Here is an 18,785-nt window from a genome sequence, read left to right on the forward strand (position 1 = left end):
TGGTAGACTGCGTGTTACCCCGCTGACGAGATTGCTGAATACTGTTTACTTCATTCACTGTATGACATAAAAAGACCTTATTTGCGACGTGAAGGATGCAAAATTCACCTGGAAGGAAGAAAGCACTGCTAAGTGCAGCACACTCTTAGCTAAAGCAGCAATATCCTTAGTGTACCACAGGTTTAAACTCTGCATATAATTAGTCAAAGCAAACATGCATGTTTTGCACACAAGGCAGACTTGCATAAAAGCATGTAAATGAGAACCCATGAAACCCATGAATTCACACCACTTTACTGTACCTATCTGATAGATCCTCTGTTCCAACGTTGATAGGCAGGTGATGATCAGCTGAAGCACTCTCTTTATCTTGCTCGTCTGATGAATGGTGTGACAAAGGTTCAGCTGTTGAACAGGCATCAGGCTCTAAAGGAGTGACATCGTGACGCGCCAGTTTCCTTATTCCGTTGTGGTGAACAGTCTAAAGTATTGTAGAGTATGAAAATACAAAAGAATAAACAAACTGCATTTCAGAACAAACCTCCAAAAGCCATACCGGTGTTCCAAGGTGCAATGTTGGGTATGGGTTGTCTTTAGTGGGACGCCCATCAATGAAATGAACTGAGCATACCTGCAAGAAATGTGTATAAAGGCCACATTAAGTTCTGACAATCAGTGCAAGTGGATCACGTCAAACACCACAAATACAAGGAAATATGTAATGTGGTCATTCTAACTAAACATGTAATATGGTCATTTCATGCAACTCTCCAGACATTGCACTTCTCATTTGTGCTCTTCAAAAATATTCCACCATATTTTCTCAATGCATATTTGAGAAGCTTTGTTTTCCATAAACCGGGGCACACAACCAAGAAATCTTTTTGCAACCGGCATTTGCACGCACTCAAGCATAGCCCAACAGCATTCCTGGGCTGTGTGATGCCAATATTCATTAACAAACAAAAAGTCCAGCACAATGCCTTGAAAGCTTCTGGCCATATTATGAAATCGCCTATCTCACGTGCTCAAACACTCGTATCTCTCAGTTGTGGCGAAAATGAAGTGCAGCCAGCGCCGCACGTTCCCGTAAATATTTAGAAACGAGATGGCAGAGATAAGGTATTTACAGTGCAAAGGATCTACGCTTCAAGCGCGAATGCACAGCCGACTCGAAAGGCACCGACTAAACGCGGACTTGCACATCAGTCCGTTTAGCTCGGTCCTAGATTAGGTTATTTTTACCATTAATACAGCAGGCTCTAAGTCGTTCTACCCTACTCTCAGATAAGCAGGGTGACTGAAACGATACTGGCAAACCAAAACCTCCCGTCAGACCATGTAAAGAAATTCATTTGAAGAGCGGCTCGAGCGCGCGATCACTGACGACTGCCGGCGTTACAGGTATCGTCAACAAACGACCCTAGAAACCGGTGTTTTCACTTTTATCCTGTGTACTCACCCTAGACGATGAGCCACGGTTGAAGTCTTTCCTCTCTAGATTCGCAATCCAATGCTGTCGTACGATCTTGTTCTTCTCTCCTTGCGGAAATCTATGCATCGCAAAAGGCCTTGTACACGCACAACCTTCGTGAAGTTGAGGCCCATGCGTTTCGCAAACAGATGTATTCCATGCCTTCAAATCTGCGTCGCAGTTCCTACAACCGAACACTAGACACGTCTTGCTTCTGATTTTCCACATTTTTGCCGCAAAGCATACAGGATACAGCAGCGAGGTCAACACCCCATATACGCACTCGCTGCAGTCGCCTGCTATCCAGAAGGCCACTTATGTCGCGACAGCGGCGGCGCCGCTAGTGTCGACTAGGTGAACTGCTCTCTGTAAACGGTCTATAAGAGCGGCTCTCGTGCAGGGCTATCCACTTGATTCTAGCTGTTCGGTTCAGCCTCTGCGTTTAAGTTCATATATTCCCTCTTTTCAAGCACGTATTCAAATGGCTTCAGTTTTATTATAATCAGGTTTTTGAGTGACGTTTTACTGACTTATTTCTCCTATTTCCAGGATGGATCCCACAGCGAAAGAGGGCATGAAAATATGGTGGTGCGGGAAAGGAAGGCTGAAGCACGGAGCCACAGTCCCGGCAGCCTCGGCCTTGTGACACCACTGTGACAGAGCGCAGAAACCAATTTTTCATTGGGACAATGCAAATGTCTCACTGCAGCGTTTTAACGCGTGGTTTGGTACAACCACGTTTAGCCTGCAATGCCTTATCAGCAACCCAAAGTGACAGGGGGCCAAGACAGAGACAGCGCCGCCCCAAGAAACTTGCTCGAAATAGAAAGCACGAGTGAAGACAGTCCTACAGATATATTACCGTGCAACCTCGACGCAACTGAGTCGAAGGGGCTCCTGATTTTTTCTTGATAATTGTGTCTTCGTAATATAGATGCCTAACCTTGTTTGCGGCTGCTGCATGCCAACGGGATTACCTGCCACTGTGTAAACCGTCGACAACATAGGCAACATTTCAGTTGCCGCTAATGTGCGTTGCCGGCCATTTAAAGAGCGCACCGAGACCCCACCTCGGTCCAAATATACGTTCCCCACTCGAATATGTTCGCCATGTCAACGCGCGTCTTAGGCTTCCGCAGCCCGCATGGGCTTTACAGCCGGGAACGCAGGTCTTGGTGGAAGTATATCGTGGAAGAGAGGCTGACCGGGTTAAAATTTGTAGCGCCGTTTTCTAGGGGCTGGAGACGATATGGGCGCTCTAAAAAAAAGGGCGTGCAGAAGACATTTGCGGCGAGATCCCGTTTGGGTTGGCTTCACCGCGGAGCTCACAAGCACGAGGGCCACAAAACTTCTAGACTTGTGGAGAATGCGTTGTGGGATGCACTGGAATCCCTCCTAATCCCCTGCGCCGGAGTCAGGAGACCACGTGGGCGCGACACCAGGAATGTGGGGAGAAGGCACTCCTGCTACTCTGCTCGTTCCCAACATTGAGGTGACGTCACGACAGCGCACTGGCCACTTAGAAAAGGGCTGCATTCCTGAGCTCGTGAGCAACGTATTGCTCCTAGTTCGGCAATGCCCGAGGGGATAAAAAGATGAGCTCGCGGCGCGGAAGCCCTCTCTTTCTGCTGGCCTCAACCTGACCTGCCCCGAGGGGCCCCTTTGCTTCCGGCCGCCGACAACGACTCTGTGAGCTACCGTACGTCTGTTTTATCAGATGGAACATTCTTCCGCAGTGTGCTTTGCCTCGCGTTAGGACAATAAACTATTTCCTAGCGTGCTCTGCCCTTGCCTATTCGTTCGAACCTTCGTAGCTGCTACTGTGCACCACGGGTTGGAGAAACGTGCCGCGTACGAGAAACGCCTGCTTTCGTGTAGCTGGCACGGAAGTGCGCCTTACCGGCCGGCTGGACACCGAGTTACTCCACAGGGTACGCCAGACCGAAAACATTATATACGGCTGCCTTCCGGTCAATGGAAACTGTTTTACGATTTAGTTTGCCGCCGCTCAGCGCTGTGAAACCACCGTGACGTCGATACCGTCAAGGTCAGCGAGCGCATTTCTAAGCTTCGAGAACGGAAACTGAACTGAACATGAAGCAAGTGAAGCAGATCACGCTTGAGGGAACGGTGTAAAGCGAGACGAAGAAGACTGGGAGAAGAAGAAGTTGCCACATCGAATGGGTGTGGAAGTTTTGGGCGCAACTGCAAATTGGCTTAATGAGCATGAAATCGCCTCTGGAGGTTGTTGGGCATGCATTGTAGCTTGTAATTGGACAATTTTGTGTAATAAAAACTAGATAATAAACACATTGTCTTCTAAAGTAGCTTCAAAGGGAATATCTATTCACTTGTTATATACATTATTTTTTAATAGTGAGGTTAGAATTTTCTTTGTATTTTCGGATTTTGGGCTTACTTTGTCTAACCTCAATCATTAAAATTCATTTTTTTTTGCCGCCCGTATATATTTCTTCTGCCTAGTTTAAAGCGTTGCAGTGCCTACCTTACCAGCTTCAAGCTGCTGCAAGTTTGTGTCTTTTTCTTGGCAGTCCTTTTCAAGCGAGTGGGCCATATGAGTAATATTTCATTGTGGCTCCAAAAGAACAGTCACGTGACAAGGCGAGCAGAAAAAAGCTGCCTGTCCGAGCAAGTAGAGAAAGTTTCTATAGAAATACGCAGATTGCCATCAATAAAATTATCTTCATCTTAGGTTGCAGAACCTTCGAACATTGCAGCGTAAAGCGTTATTTACGAGTTCAAATATTGTTGATTTTTTTTATATATTTAGGAGCTGATTGCACTCCAATTTATAATGTGTATTCCTATTTTTTTTCAATTATTCGTGTTTATCTGTGTATACTGATGAACCGGAAAGCACGCCTAGGTGTAGAATTGTTTCGTGCATCGAGGAATGCCAGGTGATCGAAACTTATCTCATGACAAGCCTTTATATGTTGCATATCATGCATATTTAGGCGTGCGGGGCCCGCGAAATGCTATCTTTACTGAGGCCATAGTTTATAAATTCGCAAGTTCCAGCAGTAAAAGATACGTTCAAACTTATCTTTCTCTGTTTATTCCTTACAACTGCATACACGTTGTTCGAGTTTCATTTTCATATTTGGCGTGCCGCTGTGAATATGAAGTTGGCTTACCGGTGGAGGTTAATATGGATGCCAAGGAAGAACATACTTCGCGGGAAAGAAACGTTGACGGGTCAAAAGTGACCCATTCACCCCGGGTAGTGGTCACCAATGCACAGGCAGTAAAGGGGCTGTGCTTACCTGGCAGCTTGGCCTGCTTGTCTGGCGCGCCTCGCCAGGGATGAAGTTGGCGCAGCGACCTCGTCCTCGTTTCCTACGCTCATTGCGATGTCAGCGTGCAGCTGCCCGCGGGCAATGCGGCCACCCCGAAGCCTGCACAACATGGGTACGCAAAATTCTGTGACCCTTAAGGTGTACTAGGTATACGACTTCCATCAATGTTTCTAGATATGGTTAAGTTCAAAGCCATTAGCGATTAATTCTTCCATCGTTGGGAAAGACACTTCTCAAGACAAGATACACACCGAACACTGATTGATCCTGCACAAAACCCTTGATATATTATGCGGAAATAAAACAGGGTCGCCAAGAGACTTTTGTTTGTAAGATTAAATATCTTCGCTGTTCTTCAAGCAGTGGCGATTATGCTGCTTTCACGTTTCAACTTGTATTCTCTCGCTTCTCGTGCTTAGTTTCGACGCATACTCCGCCCAACGGAACTACATTAAATCACAGCATTCGTGGGGTTACTGTTTGTGACATTCACACGTATGGTGTGGATCACAGCCTCACGTCCTGACCGCAAATTGCGTGCTGCCACATTGCACAACTGATGTGCACCGCATTTGAAGCCTTTCAAGCATTTCAGCATTTCAAGTGTTGATCACGGCACCAGGTCCTAGCCACTATGTGCTTGTCACTCCTGATGAACAGGGTTTCAAGTGTAGGGCATTAATCTCGAAAACACCAATGGCGGAAAAGCTGGTCACCTGACAACAGCAAATGACGCATGAACTATTAAACAGGCGGCAGGAGCAAAACAAGGCAATTATCAAACTCACTCTCTCTACCAAGGAGAAAGAAAGCTGTGCTTCGGCGTCGGAACGTGGTGGATACCAACCGCGTGTTATGGACGTTTACTCTTCATTCCAGATGAAGGGTCCCAGCATTAAAAGTGCCCTTCTGCTTATTAAGGGCAATGGCTGGAAGTTCGTTTCCGGCGCTCCACCGAGTAGCGCGGCTGCGGTGTCATCACAATGGTCAGACCTTCCTCGTAAGCGCCGTGTGGCAAGCGAGAATGCGTGTTCTCAGTCCATGACTTTTTTCAATGGCACTGCTGCGCTATCGAGAATGAAATGGCTTCGTTGGCTTGATATTTAATTTCCGGGGTCTTTACTGGCAGTCAAATTTACTTCACCACCAGCCCGCTGCGGCACCATCTCCGCCCCGAGGCTTTAACTGATAACTCATGACACCATTCCAGTTTCGAATCCATACTCGTGCAACGGAAAGGGAGTCATTTGGCCGGGACATACTACGTCGCATTCATTGAGATCAGGTGGTAGGCGCAGGGTGGGCACCTGCAAGCCAGTCAAGCCCTGCTGCGTAGTCGTTGATCCCTACCGAAGTCCAGCTCGCAATCTTATCTGGACCTCAAGAGTGCCAGTCGAGAACAGGAGATCATCTTGCACCGCCACAAGCGTATGCATGCCGACCACGACGGGATTACAGAAACCTCGGTCTGGCACCACATCCTTGGCATTAGAGGCCACAAATGGCATCTGTTTAATTTCTACCATTTGCCGTCATAGTTAGGCATCCTCTGTTTTTTCAACGCCCCATTATCATGCCTTCATGTTTTATATGCCTGTGCACATACTGTGCGCGCATCGAGTCTGAATTTACCACCTCCAACCTGGCATAAAACCACGCAAAAAGGATGCCCAGCCTTTTCTTGCGCTTTCTTTCACATTATGCGATTGCTTCAGCGACTGTCTTCCATAGAGACAGAAAAATAAAATGAATGAAATGCACCCACTTGAGTACATCGGGATCCGCTGACGAGGAATTTTTCACTTAATGGAAAGTTTTTATTTTCAATTCATGAATTTATGAATGAATTTATGGAGGTAGTTTATAGAGAGTCGGTCCCCACTTACTATACAGCAAAATTTCGGTGTCTAAAGGAAGTTAAAGTGCGGAAGATAGCCGGGGCTTAATATGGCGGTGACATTGAAATTCCTGCAGAAGCGACACTTGAAGAAATCTGTCAGAAATTGCAAAGTCCCATTCGGGCAGATAGGCGAATGACGATGACGAGATTAGACCCAAGCAGCACATGTAAATGGCCCAGTATTGGAATCGTATTCGCAAAGGCCACCCCTACGAAGGACCAGAGTGAAACCACCCTTTGGCAATATTGGGCCGATTACTTGTGCTGCTTGGGGAAGAAGCGGCGGGTATCTCCGTAGCACCATTTGGACCACTATTCATGTAAAGCTGGACATTTAAAAAGCAAGCGCTACATGAGTCCCGACATTGCTGAGCCTTTTTGAAAAGTGCATTCACCGCCAGTGCTCCCAAGGGAATATGAAGCTCGTCGCAGATAATCCATAATATTTTGCAAGGCGCAAGCCTTATATGGCTTAACAACAGAGCCCTGCGCTTGTCCTGGAAAAGTGGTACCAAAACCCTCGTGACCTTGTGATGTCATCAGCAAAGTAAAATGAAATTCCTCCGAAAATGCGGGGAGTTGAACCAAGGAGATTGCGAAGCGAGCACGCAACCAATCGGCCATCGGCCAATTTGCCATTCAGCGAATAAAGCTAAACCTAGCACGTGCGTTGGCTTACGACGTCATGCTAATACGTACGTGTGTCTTTATAAAGGGAGGGGAAAATTTAAATTAAAAATATTGCGTTTGCCTTCAAAGCACACAAGTAGTCTAAAGTTTGGTTTATGGTTTATAGGGGTTTAACGTCACAAAGCGACTCAGGTCATGAGAGACGCCGTAGTGAAGGGCTCGGGAATTTCGACCACCTAGGTTTCTTTAACGTGCACTGACATCGCACAGCACACGGGTCACTATAATTTTGCCTCCATCGAAATTCGACCACCGCGGCCGTGTTCGAATCCGCGTCTTTCGGGCCAGCAGCCGAGCGCCATAACCAAACAGCCAACGCGGCGCCTAAACAAGTAACTAAAACTATAGGCCATCCTCCGAAACGATCGTTGCAACTATAAGCACTAGAGAATAGGCGCTGGTCAAAGATGTTGCTATGAGATAAAGCATAATGGACTACGGTCTTTCCTTGCGCTGATCATTCCATTTTATTATTTGCGCTCCACTCGTCTCTCCTGCCGGTTGCGAGCTGTACTGTGCTCAGCTCGGCCATTTCAAACACTGGATACTGACAACTTCTTTTTTTTTCTGAATGTCTTCCAAGCAAGCATGCCAAACAGCGTCCTGTTCGTAGCTGTCCTGATGTAGCACAGAAATATGAAACCTCGCTCCACAAAAAGCGAGCAGCGAAGAATCCAGGTACCTGACTTGAGGAGCACAGAATCCGAAGAACGCGCAGAAAACAACGATAAGTGCATAATTTTTCACATTGCAGCCTTTTTTTTTACACGGCAGTATTAATCAATACGTAGATGTCTTGTTATATCCTTTAAAGCAGTCTTATAGGGGGCGTTCAAAATCAGGCTTTCAGGAAGGAACGTTGAGCGGTACACTAAAGCTGTTGTTGTAGGTAAGTCAGGTATCCACGTAGAGACAATAAGTGAGAGAATAATTTTGGTCGATCGCGTAATTGACTAAAATCAGTTGACAAGCATTTTAGGTACTGTATATAGCAAGCACACAAGTTGATATCAAAAGCATAGACGCGCTGGTATTGTACTTTTGCATTCGTTACAATTCTAGCACGCCGAGGTATTTGCCGCCGAACTTCAAGCTTTAAGTAGAAGACTGGGTGAGTTGGTATGTACTCATTCAAAAAATAGCGCAAATAAGACAAGGACGATGGAAGCAAACGACAGCACGAGCGCTGGTTTATCCGCGTAGCTGCGCATGCAAGGCGGCTGCGATCGGCACAAAACTCTTCGCGGTGCTTTATATCGTCGAAAGCCTTGTATAGTTGCAAAATGTGCTTACATGTTTCGCAGATATATTTGCGAAGGTATTTAATTTATTCTAGTGAAAGAGAAAGACGTCTTTGCAGAGAAATTCTAAATGCGTGTAAAATGCGCAGGCCCTCGACACTATTCCGAATCATTCCACCACAATAATTCTAACACTGTGGCTTCCACTATAGCGCAAAATATGAGGCCGGTTGAAGTCTGGCGCGTGAAGGATACTTTTAAGACTTTCGTCTCGCTTCTGCTTTTCTTTAGTATTCGGTGTCATGCTTTGAACGCAACAATATTTGAAGAGGGAAGTGAAATGAAACGCTGATGAAAAAAAGTAGCCGTTTTTCGCCCAGAAAGGAGCAGCGCCCAGCGCGTGTCATGCAGATGCCTTGAGTGGCAAGACATGCTTACCGGCCCCTGCGGCCCTCTGGTCTGCGCGCGGGGAGGCCGCGAGATCCGCCTGGAGCAGCTGCTCCCTTCAGCGAGTCTTCAAGCCCGCCTGCCGGCTCGTCACCGGACTCAGCCGGCGCCTCTCGTCCTGGCCGGGCTCCCCTGCATGGTATACGGAGTGCTGTAGCGCGTCATACTAGCACATCTATAGGGTGTCTGCACATGTCTGCAGCGACCACTGCGAAGAGGCAGTTGCCCTCTCTTCGGAAGAGGCTTCATTGCAGTCAACGGCTGCATGAAGACAGAAAGAAAATTATTTTCAGGTCTGTTTCTACACACCACTGTTAAGAAGAGGGGGGGGGGGGGGCACGTGAGTAACAAATGCTAAGTGAAAGTTAAAAACATTCTACTTGAATAGGCGGAATCATGCTCACAAACAAAATACGCGTAACAAAGTTTTAGTTGATGTTCTATAGTTCTGTGGGAAACAGTGTTCCACGTATGTTAAATATGAGGGTAAAATAACAATGAACTGGACACAGAATAGCTGCAAGGTATGATCAAACTGCCCCTCGCGGCCATCGCTGCAAACCTGTTGTCGGCGTTATGCAGCTTGAGGATGGAGAGAGGCGGAAAGCGTTATAAAGGACCAGAGCGAAGCGGCGACACGGACGACCACGGCGGTGAGGCCGAGGAGACGAGTGGCCGCCAGGATCGCCCGGAGAAAGGCACTTCCTGATAGGCAGGGCGTGCCACTCACTGCTTTTGGCGTCGCAGCGCTTGAATGAGCCTAGGAAATGGATCTTGGTGGCAATATATCGTAGACGACAGATGCGACCTGTTCACAATGTAATACACCTGCCACACGGGCACTTTCGATCCTCATTGAGCTCGATCTGCATCGAGATTTTCGAGTACGCTCGAAACATCCGGTGCTACATGGGCATTTTCAATGCTCATTGAGAAGTTTCTCTCATGTGTGTTAGGTGGCGCCAAATGTTCCGCCGACAGCCATAATATGGCTATGTCCGGCAACACTGTGCAGTCGGGGGCAGCGGCAGCCAAATCCGTAGCCAAATCGGTACATTGCGTATCTGCGCCAGGTTTTTGTGGCGCACCTCTGCTGCTGTGCGATGCAACCCGAGGGCCCGCAACGCCTCCGCGATTTCTGCATAGTCTGCGGCGTTTCTCTTCTGGCACCGCAAATTATTTAGGCGGTCCTGCCAGCAGTCGATGAGAGCGGCTGTCTCGCGCTCGCTCCACAGTTTCCGCGCCGACGAGCAGGAGGACGCCATCTTTGTTTACACTGACGGCGAAGCTAGGAGCGTGGTGTAGAGATTGTTTTCAAATGTTTGCATATAAGCAGGCATAGTACCTGAAAAATGTGCTGTTACATTTTAATCAATTACAACAACAACAATTGTGGTTTGGTTTTGTTAATTTGTGTTTATTTTTATAGCTTCATGAGAGCGAGAGTGCTCTCTATTGTGCTTGGAACCTCAAGCACTCTTGAGGAATCGGCATCGAGTCAAGCAGGATCGAGCTCGATTGCGCTTGAAAGTGGCCGTGTGACAACCGTCGATCTGCATTGAGTTCGATGAGCATTGACTCAATGAGGATCGAAAGTGCCCGTGTGACAGGGGTACTAAACTCCGTTGTCTAGGTGCAGGAGACGATACAGGCGGCATTAAAAAAGGGCACGCGGCGGCGATGTCGGGATTACATCTCGGCGAGCTTCTTCCGCACAGCTCACATGTACGCCGGCCACAACACTTCTTCGCATGACGGCGTTGTCTTCTGGAGAATGGGAACGCCAGACCGAAAGCTCAGACGATGGCTGCCTTGCGGTCAATGGAAACTGTTAAACGCTTGCCACTTTCGCCGCTGGGCCTTAGATCACCGGGATATCGATACCTTGAAAACTGCAAGCGCACCGCCACGGTGCTTTATTTCTGCGACCATGGCACCATTCGGAACCCTTACAAATCGGCTTAGTCCGCGCGAAACGGCCAGTAAAGTTTGTCGGTGGTTCGCTGTATCCCGTTTCAGGAGAATTGCACTTCATAACAACGAGATGTTCAATAAATGGCCTTCTAAAGGACCTTCCCATGGAAATGGCTATTCATTCATTCAGTGCACTGCGTCATTTTTCAACGTTTGGTGACAGTGGAGGAGGCTCTGATGTGCCACGAAGACCCTCAGTCTAAAATGTAGTCCATGCAGTGGAAGTACGAGGCTTCCTCTACTCCTAAGACGCCTAGGGCTGAACAGTCTGCTGGATAACTCATGACAACTTTCAGGGGCAATACTGAATTTATGCTCTTAGAATCCATACCACAGACGACTATTGTAACACGAAGGGCCCTTACAGTCGCTGCTTTGGGAGAGGCCATCAAAGAGATGAGGCCATGAAAGCTCTGAGCGGGCGAGCTGCTTCTTGATGACGACGCGCCACTGTAAAAGCAAAAGCTCGCTGCCAAGGAGCAATGGGGATCAGAGCAGCTAAATCACCGACCCTGCAGTCAAGGTCTTTTATTATTGGCTTCCTGGAACCACTGGCGCGGCCAACTATGTTCAAACGATGAAGATGTCAAGCACACAATGACGGCGATGTTTGAAGAGTAGCCAAAAGCCTTTTTTTTAGTGGGATAATTAAAAGAGTGCGAAGTGCACTGAATTGTCGGGGACTAAATTGAAAATAAATAATGCTTGTTTTTATAAGTAGTTTCATCCTTGCTCCTTCGAAGAAAACACTGAACGCTCCCTTCTGTCGCGAACAAGGAACTACCGCGCAGCGCCGGCAGTCCTCTTGCTTCCCTTGCCGAGAGGCCAAATGACTCCCTCCGTCAGGCTGACACGGTGAACTGTGCCGCACCAAACCGTGAACGAAAACTGAAATTGCCAAATATTTTGTTCTGTAAGCTTGCTACAAGTTATTTAGCATTCTTGAAATAAACAGTTAGCAAATCAGCAGCTTAATCAAGGATATAGTTTGTCAATAACATTTACCCTGGTGTTCCAAACGTCCTTAGATGTTTGAGCTAATGACCGTCATGAAACGAGGAAGTGTAAAATGTTTATATAAATAGAAATTTCTCTGTGACTCCTGCCGTTTTGTGGTTAATGTATCTATTTGCGAATTTTTCTTCTGTTTCTCAATTATGTGTTTGGCCGTTTTTTTCCAGTGAAACGAAACGAGGCCTGAGTTCACGGTGCTTTTTTGTAGGCTCGTTTGGAAGGAAGTATCCGGACGCCCAAAAACCTTCCATTATCGCTTGACACAACGTGCATGTTTAAGTATGGTACTTTATTCGTTCAGTAAAACTTTTCTGGCATTTAGTTCGCACTCGACTCTTTTCAAATACTGCTCGATCATCCTGCGAAATGCCCTCGATGTTCCGTGTACCAGTTAAAAGCATGATCGAGTGATTTTGTTATAACTGCAGTACACCACCCGGCAAACACGCGAAATCGGCGCATGCGCGTTGTCATTTTTTTAATAGGTGGCTTTCACGCTCATGGTGCCATTTACATCACACCGTCCTGACAGCTGACACCGTGCCTGTCACATTGTGCACCAGACGTAAGCTGCTCAAGCGTATAACGTGGGTCCACAAAGCAGCAATCGTGAGTAGCTAGTCATCTGGCAGTATGAGTAACACGGCCTTGTTGAATTAAATCCAGGTGGATGAAGCTGCAGGTAAGCACTCACGTCCCGTGCTCTGTGGCCTGTTTGTTTATTTTATTATTTTTTTCAACTGGGGCAAGGAGTAGGGGGAGGGCGTTCGCCACTGATATCCGCGTGATAAAAACGAAAAACAAAACAAAATGAAAAGACACATCAGGTGGCATTCAGAGTCGAGAGGGCAAGTGGGGAACCAATTCCTCTTCTGCAACTAATGAAAGCATGCTCTAAACATCCGCGAGTGCTCCGAAGTTGGCGGATAAGGAACATAACTCAGCGGGTTTCATGCAGGCGGCGTGGCGCCAAAGGCAGTGGCAGTCCTTGCTTACCTCGCTGCTCCGGCCCTTCTTCCTTGGCGAGCACGATTTCCTCGCGAGCCATCAGGGTTGCTGCTGCTGGACGCCTCCTCCTCGGATTCTCCGTTGCCCCTGTCACATGGTCAGTAACTCTGTGACCGTTGCTGTATGACATCGACAGGCGCAATGAATGGGTGCATAACGTACAACGACTTGTGTCTAACGAGATTTCTTAGCTTTGCATTTATGATCACGAACACTGCGTAAAAGCAGCCTCCGAAAACATATCGGTATTTTGCAGCAGCTTTTTTAGCGATTCATAACTACATTGTACCTGTCACTAACGCAATACCCACAGTCTGTGACCTTAGTTTAAAACAGTAAAAGTAGTGTGAAGCATTGTCGGGGGGATCTGATATCGAATGACGGATTGACGATTCGCAGTGATCCACAAGGATAAATCAGGAATATATTGTGAAAAAATACGGCCCAGGACATTCCTAATTAAAAGTCAAAAGCACCACTCTTTGAGTATAGCGCGATATTCAAATGATTCAAGTCTACACAAGCTGTAGGTAAGGCATGTCGAGCGTTTTTGCCCTAGCAATTAAATATAGAGACGTAAACGAGAATTAAAGTTCAGGCTATTTTTCACAGCACCGGAGGAGTGCCGAGATGATCGATGTGACTTCACGGACGGTAAAATTTCAAATTTCCACTGCCGTAAACCACACCCTTCTGTGCGTCATTTCATGGGTGCTGCCAAGCAATGCCTGGCAGGCTTCGTCTTCGTTGCCGCTGGTTTTCCTCCTTGAACGCAAGCGTTTATATTGCTGGAAATGTGCCTCTATCGTTCATGACGTCATCATACACACTCTACTTGGCGCTTTGCTCTGCGTAGAAGCTTGAAGGCTTCCGCGATTTCAATCGGCGATTACGTCACCATTTCAAATGCTAGCCCTAAAAGGCTTCGCATATTTCACTTGCATGTAAAGTATGCGAAGTAAAGTAAAGCATCTTAAAGGCTCTTAAACTCGTCGAATTCTAGAACCTCTGCAATTGCGCTTCGGGATTTTCTCGGACATTTTGAATTTGCAGTAACATCACAGTCCTCTGAGTATCCACTCTTCACAATATCAAACCGGTTTTCATAAAAATGATCGAATATAGCTTGGAGCTGCGAAAACCGAAAACCTAGACTCAGTCCGCGGCAAGGTACGGATCGTGTGATGCAGCGATGGCATCACAAGTTTCACTAGAGTAACACTCTGTACACGCGTTGAATGACTGAAGTAGTGAATGCAAACGATGAGTCCTTCCATAAAATTCCTGAGACGACCTAGTACAAGCCTAAAAATTTTGTTAGTCAAGAGAGAAGTGATCATTGAAGTGCAGAGAATATTTTTGGCATCGAAAATGCTGTGTTTCCCGTAAATACCATCAGATCTCAGGCCACGGGAAAGGCAAGCTTTGACATAGATTCGCGCCGGAATAAAACGACGCATGTCTGAAAAACTTGGTAGTAGTTATGAAGAACAAGAGGAAAACCTACGACATATATTTCATAAAATATGATAACCTTGAAAACCTTCCAGAGCTCCAGAGCATGAGAGGAACGCTAGCATTGCCCGAAGAAACAACTTCACTGACATGTAACGAGGTTTCCAAGCGTGTCCAGAGAAAGTCTTGATTTCTGCTGTGTCGCTGTCTGTGCCGCAGTCTTGCCCGCTTCTGTTCTTCGAGCTAGGCAGCATACAACGTCTCTCTGTCTGTTTTCTAGGCTTGGACAGCCTATGTCAACAGCCGCTTTTTTAAAAATTAAGCAGCGTGCTCTGATTCCATTGACGCTTTTTATGCTTTATGTGCCGCCACGTTTTGCCGCTCCTCCTTCATGTAATGGGCAGTGCGCTAAGCGTTCTTCGCTGCTTTTGGAATCTGTCGTACCTTATAGGACTCGCCCGCTCCTCATCAGCCTTCGTGATGAGTTTGGCTGCTTTCGCCCCCTTCCGTTTTCGTGTGCGGCTGCAAAAAGCTCACATTTTCGAAGCAGTCGGATGTTTCTGTCGGTTCAGACAACTGGCTCCACTGCATAGCCACGGCAGCGCTAAATCCAAGCCTTTGAGCGGACGACATATTAGGAAGAGGCCATTTACAAGATATGCTTCAGAGGCTACCATCTAGGACCCACCTCCTGAGAAGCTGTGGCGTTGACCTTGCGGTCTATGGCATCGGGAAACGAAAATTCTTCCTTGCCTCTGCTTCGAATCCCGCTTGAACTGAAGTTGTCTTCCTGCTCTCTACCATTCTGGCCAAAAAGTCCGGAATTTTTTGCAGCCAAGATCGGCTCTATGCAAGCACTGCTCACGGCTGATAACCGCCGCAATTTGCGGGGATAGGAGCTAAAATAATCTCGTGCTTAAGACTCTCCGCTTTAAGTCGACATAATCGTATTCAAAACATCCACGAACAAACGTTTACAGCAAGAGCTGTATTTGCGACTTCCCCCGGTGCCGACGCGTCCGTTCGCTCACACCGATCACGTGACCATCCTCCGCACCTGCCTTAGGCTACCTACGTCGTTTTCATGTGGGGTGGGCTCTCACTCGTCATCACGCGACTACCGTCTGCACGCATTGAGATCCTCATCATCATCATCATCATCATCAGCCTTACTACACCCACTGCAGGGCAAAGGCCTCTCCCATGTCTCTCCAATTAACCCTATCTTTTGCCAGCTGCATCCACCCTTTGCCTGCAAACTTCTTAATCTCATCTGCCCACCTAACCTTCTGCCGCCCCCTGCTACGCTTACTTTCTCTTGGAACCCACTCCGTTACCCTTAAGGACCAGCGGTTATCTTGCCTTCGCATTACATGCCCTGCCCAAGCCCATTTCTTTCTCTTGATTTCGACTAGGATGTCATTAACCCGTGTTTGTTCCCTCACCCACTCTGCCCGCTTCCGATCTCTTAACGTTACACCTATCATTTTTCTTTCCATGGCTCGCTGCGTTGTCCTTAACCTAAGCTGAACTCTTTTCGTTAGCCTCCACGTTTCTGCCCCGTAGGTGAGTACCGGTAAGATTATGCTGTTGTACACTTTCCTTTTGAGGGAAATTGGTAAACTGCCACTCATGATCTGCGAGAATTTGCCATATGCGCTCCAGCCCATTCTTATCCTTCTAGTTATCTCCCTCTCATGATCTGGTTCAGCTGTCACTACCTGCCCTAAGTAGACGTATTCCGGCACAATTTCTAGGCTCTCGCTGCCAATTGTGAACTGTTGTTCCCTTGCTAGGCTGTTGAACATTACCTTGGTTTTCTGCATGTTAATTTTTAGACCCACCGATCTGCTCTGCCTGTCTAACTCGTTGATCATTATTTGCAGTTCACCTCCTGAGTGACTCAGCAAGGCAATGTCATCAGCAAATCGCAGATTATATAGGTATATTGAGATCCTCACGCTTCCGCAAACTCTGTCGTCATCTGGTTGCACGCGCGCTCGTAAGAAGCCGCCAAAATCTTTGAAGTGGCTCTCGGACGCTGCACGTATCCGGGAGCCGAGGGCCAGCACACGGGCGGCGAGTTCAGCACTGGGAAAACGCGGTAGATGCTGCCTGAAAACATCCTCAAGTCTGCACCTACTTTGCGACGCGGGTAGCATGGCCAGACCGGGGATGGGACGAGGATGATCGGAGACAGGGTAACGAGGACTGCAACGAAAACTTTATACAGATATTTACACTATGTACACGTGCAGCAACTGAGAGTGCTTCTCAGTGAAAGAGTCTCGATGTGAGGAAGCTACTTGATGTGAGGGACACCTCTCCAGGATCGCAAGCTCCTCGGCCGTACTGTGCGCCGAGTTTTATAAGGTTTTTCTTTCCTGAAATCTCTAGATGGAGGCCGGGTTTGCTGAGGAAAGCGTGCCCAAGTTCACTGTGGCAGATCATGCACTCTCTCCCCAGGGGACACGCCCCTGTCACGTGTTGAGCTTGAGAGGAGGGTGCCCTCCACGTCGGGCAGACCCAGGAATTTCCAGGAGTGGCCTTACCATGGTTTGCAGGTGGTCGCAGGTGTTTCTTATGAGTGCATAGGCCCGGCTGTCAGCTTCCCTTTGGGAGACGAATGCCGATGTCAAAACATTATGATTGGACCCTGCTGATCCCTGGTTCTTCTCGACACGGTCAATTATGCTGACAGAGCTGCGTCAGCGGCTTTCAAGAAAGGCCAGCTGGCGCCGTTGTCGAGGATGAGACAGGCATTGACCCCGTAGCGCTTCCTGGTACTCATTGGCAGCCGGTGGGGGACCCCGCTGCAGGTGCGATCGAGCGAACCCTTTCCTTTTTTCCCCCGACAAAGACATCCGGTATGCGGCCGTCGCGAGGTTGTCCGCTTTGTTTACGATTCTCAGTTGTCTCTTGCTCCGGCCCTCGTGGCCAGAAGCACGATCATAACACCACACATTCCAAAAAAAAAAAAAAAAACCTTTGCGCCATGCTGTGTAGCTCGAGGGACGAGCGTTCTCGCACTGCCGAAGCCACGGATAGTGTGCGCCTGCGTAGGCGTCAATCGGGAAAGGCGCGGCAGCAGTCTTCAAGCGCAAAAAAATTTGAGGAAACATCACTTCTAGCTTGTGCGGCTGCCCCATGGAAAATTACTGTGGGAATGCTAAGTTCTGAAGTCCACTCTAGGACAAAGGCGTCTCAATTCCACCTCCAACACGCGTTTGGCTGGTGATAGCCTTAGTTCTTTATGCACCATGAAACAAAACACAGCAAAAACGTCACCTCCAACTACACCTGTCTTGGGTCAGGTGCGGTCACCTTACCCTAGCAAGTTTTCTTAGCTCATCATTTCACCTTTCTTAAGGGTCATTCGACATCAAAAATAATCTTCAAAGAATAGAATCATTCATGTCAATCCTTCTCATTAAATTGGTGTAGAAATCTTGATTCAGAAGTCTTTTGTAAAACGCTGTTCAATTTATTTTACAAAATTTCACTTTGCCAGGGTAGAAGGAGATCATGCAATGGAGGCAGTAGTAGTAGTCCTGGTTGTGAGGCTCGTGGGGCTAGTAGTCGGGATTGCAGAAGTTAATTGGGGCTCACCGTTCTACAAAAGATATAACGATGCGTAAACGGCACTGCCATGACAAGAGGAGTTGTATGCGGAAGCCACGTATGCGAAAGTCACCTATGAATGTCACGGTGACATGCCAGTCACGGTAGTCCAGAGAAATGGTTCATTGCGGGCATGTCGATGAGAGTGGGGTTGAAGCGCTCTGTGAAGCCGTTCGTTTCGGGGTGATAGGCAGCGGTAGCTTATGTTTTGTCGAGCAGGAACAGAGAATGTCGTCGACAACTTTGGGTAGAAAACAGCAGCCGTGTTCGGTAAGAAGTCCGCGGGGGGCACCATGACGGCGGATGAGGTCGTACAGGAGGAAGCTGGCAAAACCAATAGCAGTACTGATGGTTAGTGCCCGCGTGATTGTGTAGCCGCTAGCATAGCCCGTAATAATTACAACCCATTTGTTGCCGAAGAGAGGCTCAGAAAATGGGCCCAAAAGGTCTATGCCGATACGATAGAAAGTTTCGAGGAGCATGTCAATAGGTTTGAGCATGCCCGCTGAGAGAACGACAAGGCGTTCCCGGCGCTGGCACTGGTCCCAGCTACCAACAAATGGGCATACAGAAAGGTAAAGGAGAGGCCAAAAGAAGCGACGGCGCTCACGGGCGAAAGTACGCGTTGCAACCAGATGACC

The 18,785-nt window shown here is 47.8% G+C and overlaps 1 protein-coding gene across 1 annotated transcript in view; it reads right to left on the minus strand.

Moving 5' to 3' along the window:
• Nucleotides 1-283: 283 nt before the first annotated feature.
• The window catches only part of LOC144129088 (uncharacterized), a 56,327-nt gene continuing 37,825 nt past the window's right edge, over nt 284-18,785 (minus strand). The window contains exons 5-10 of the mRNA XM_077663026.1: nt 13,057-13,155; nt 9,064-9,204; nt 4,762-4,893; nt 1,463-1,553; nt 557-631; nt 284-481 (exon numbers count right to left, since the gene is read on the minus strand). Of these exons, the coding sequence (XP_077519152.1) occupies nt 284-481; nt 557-631; nt 1,463-1,553; nt 4,762-4,893; nt 9,064-9,204; nt 13,057-13,155 (736 nt within the window). The remainder of the gene's footprint in view (nt 482-556; nt 632-1,462; nt 1,554-4,761; nt 4,894-9,063; nt 9,205-13,056; nt 13,156-18,785) is intronic.

Source organism: Amblyomma americanum, chromosome 1 (assembly GCF_052857255.1).
Source record: "Amblyomma americanum isolate KBUSLIRL-KWMA chromosome 1, ASM5285725v1, whole genome shotgun sequence".
Classification (NCBI taxonomy): domain Eukaryota; kingdom Metazoa; phylum Arthropoda; class Arachnida; order Ixodida; family Ixodidae; genus Amblyomma; species Amblyomma americanum.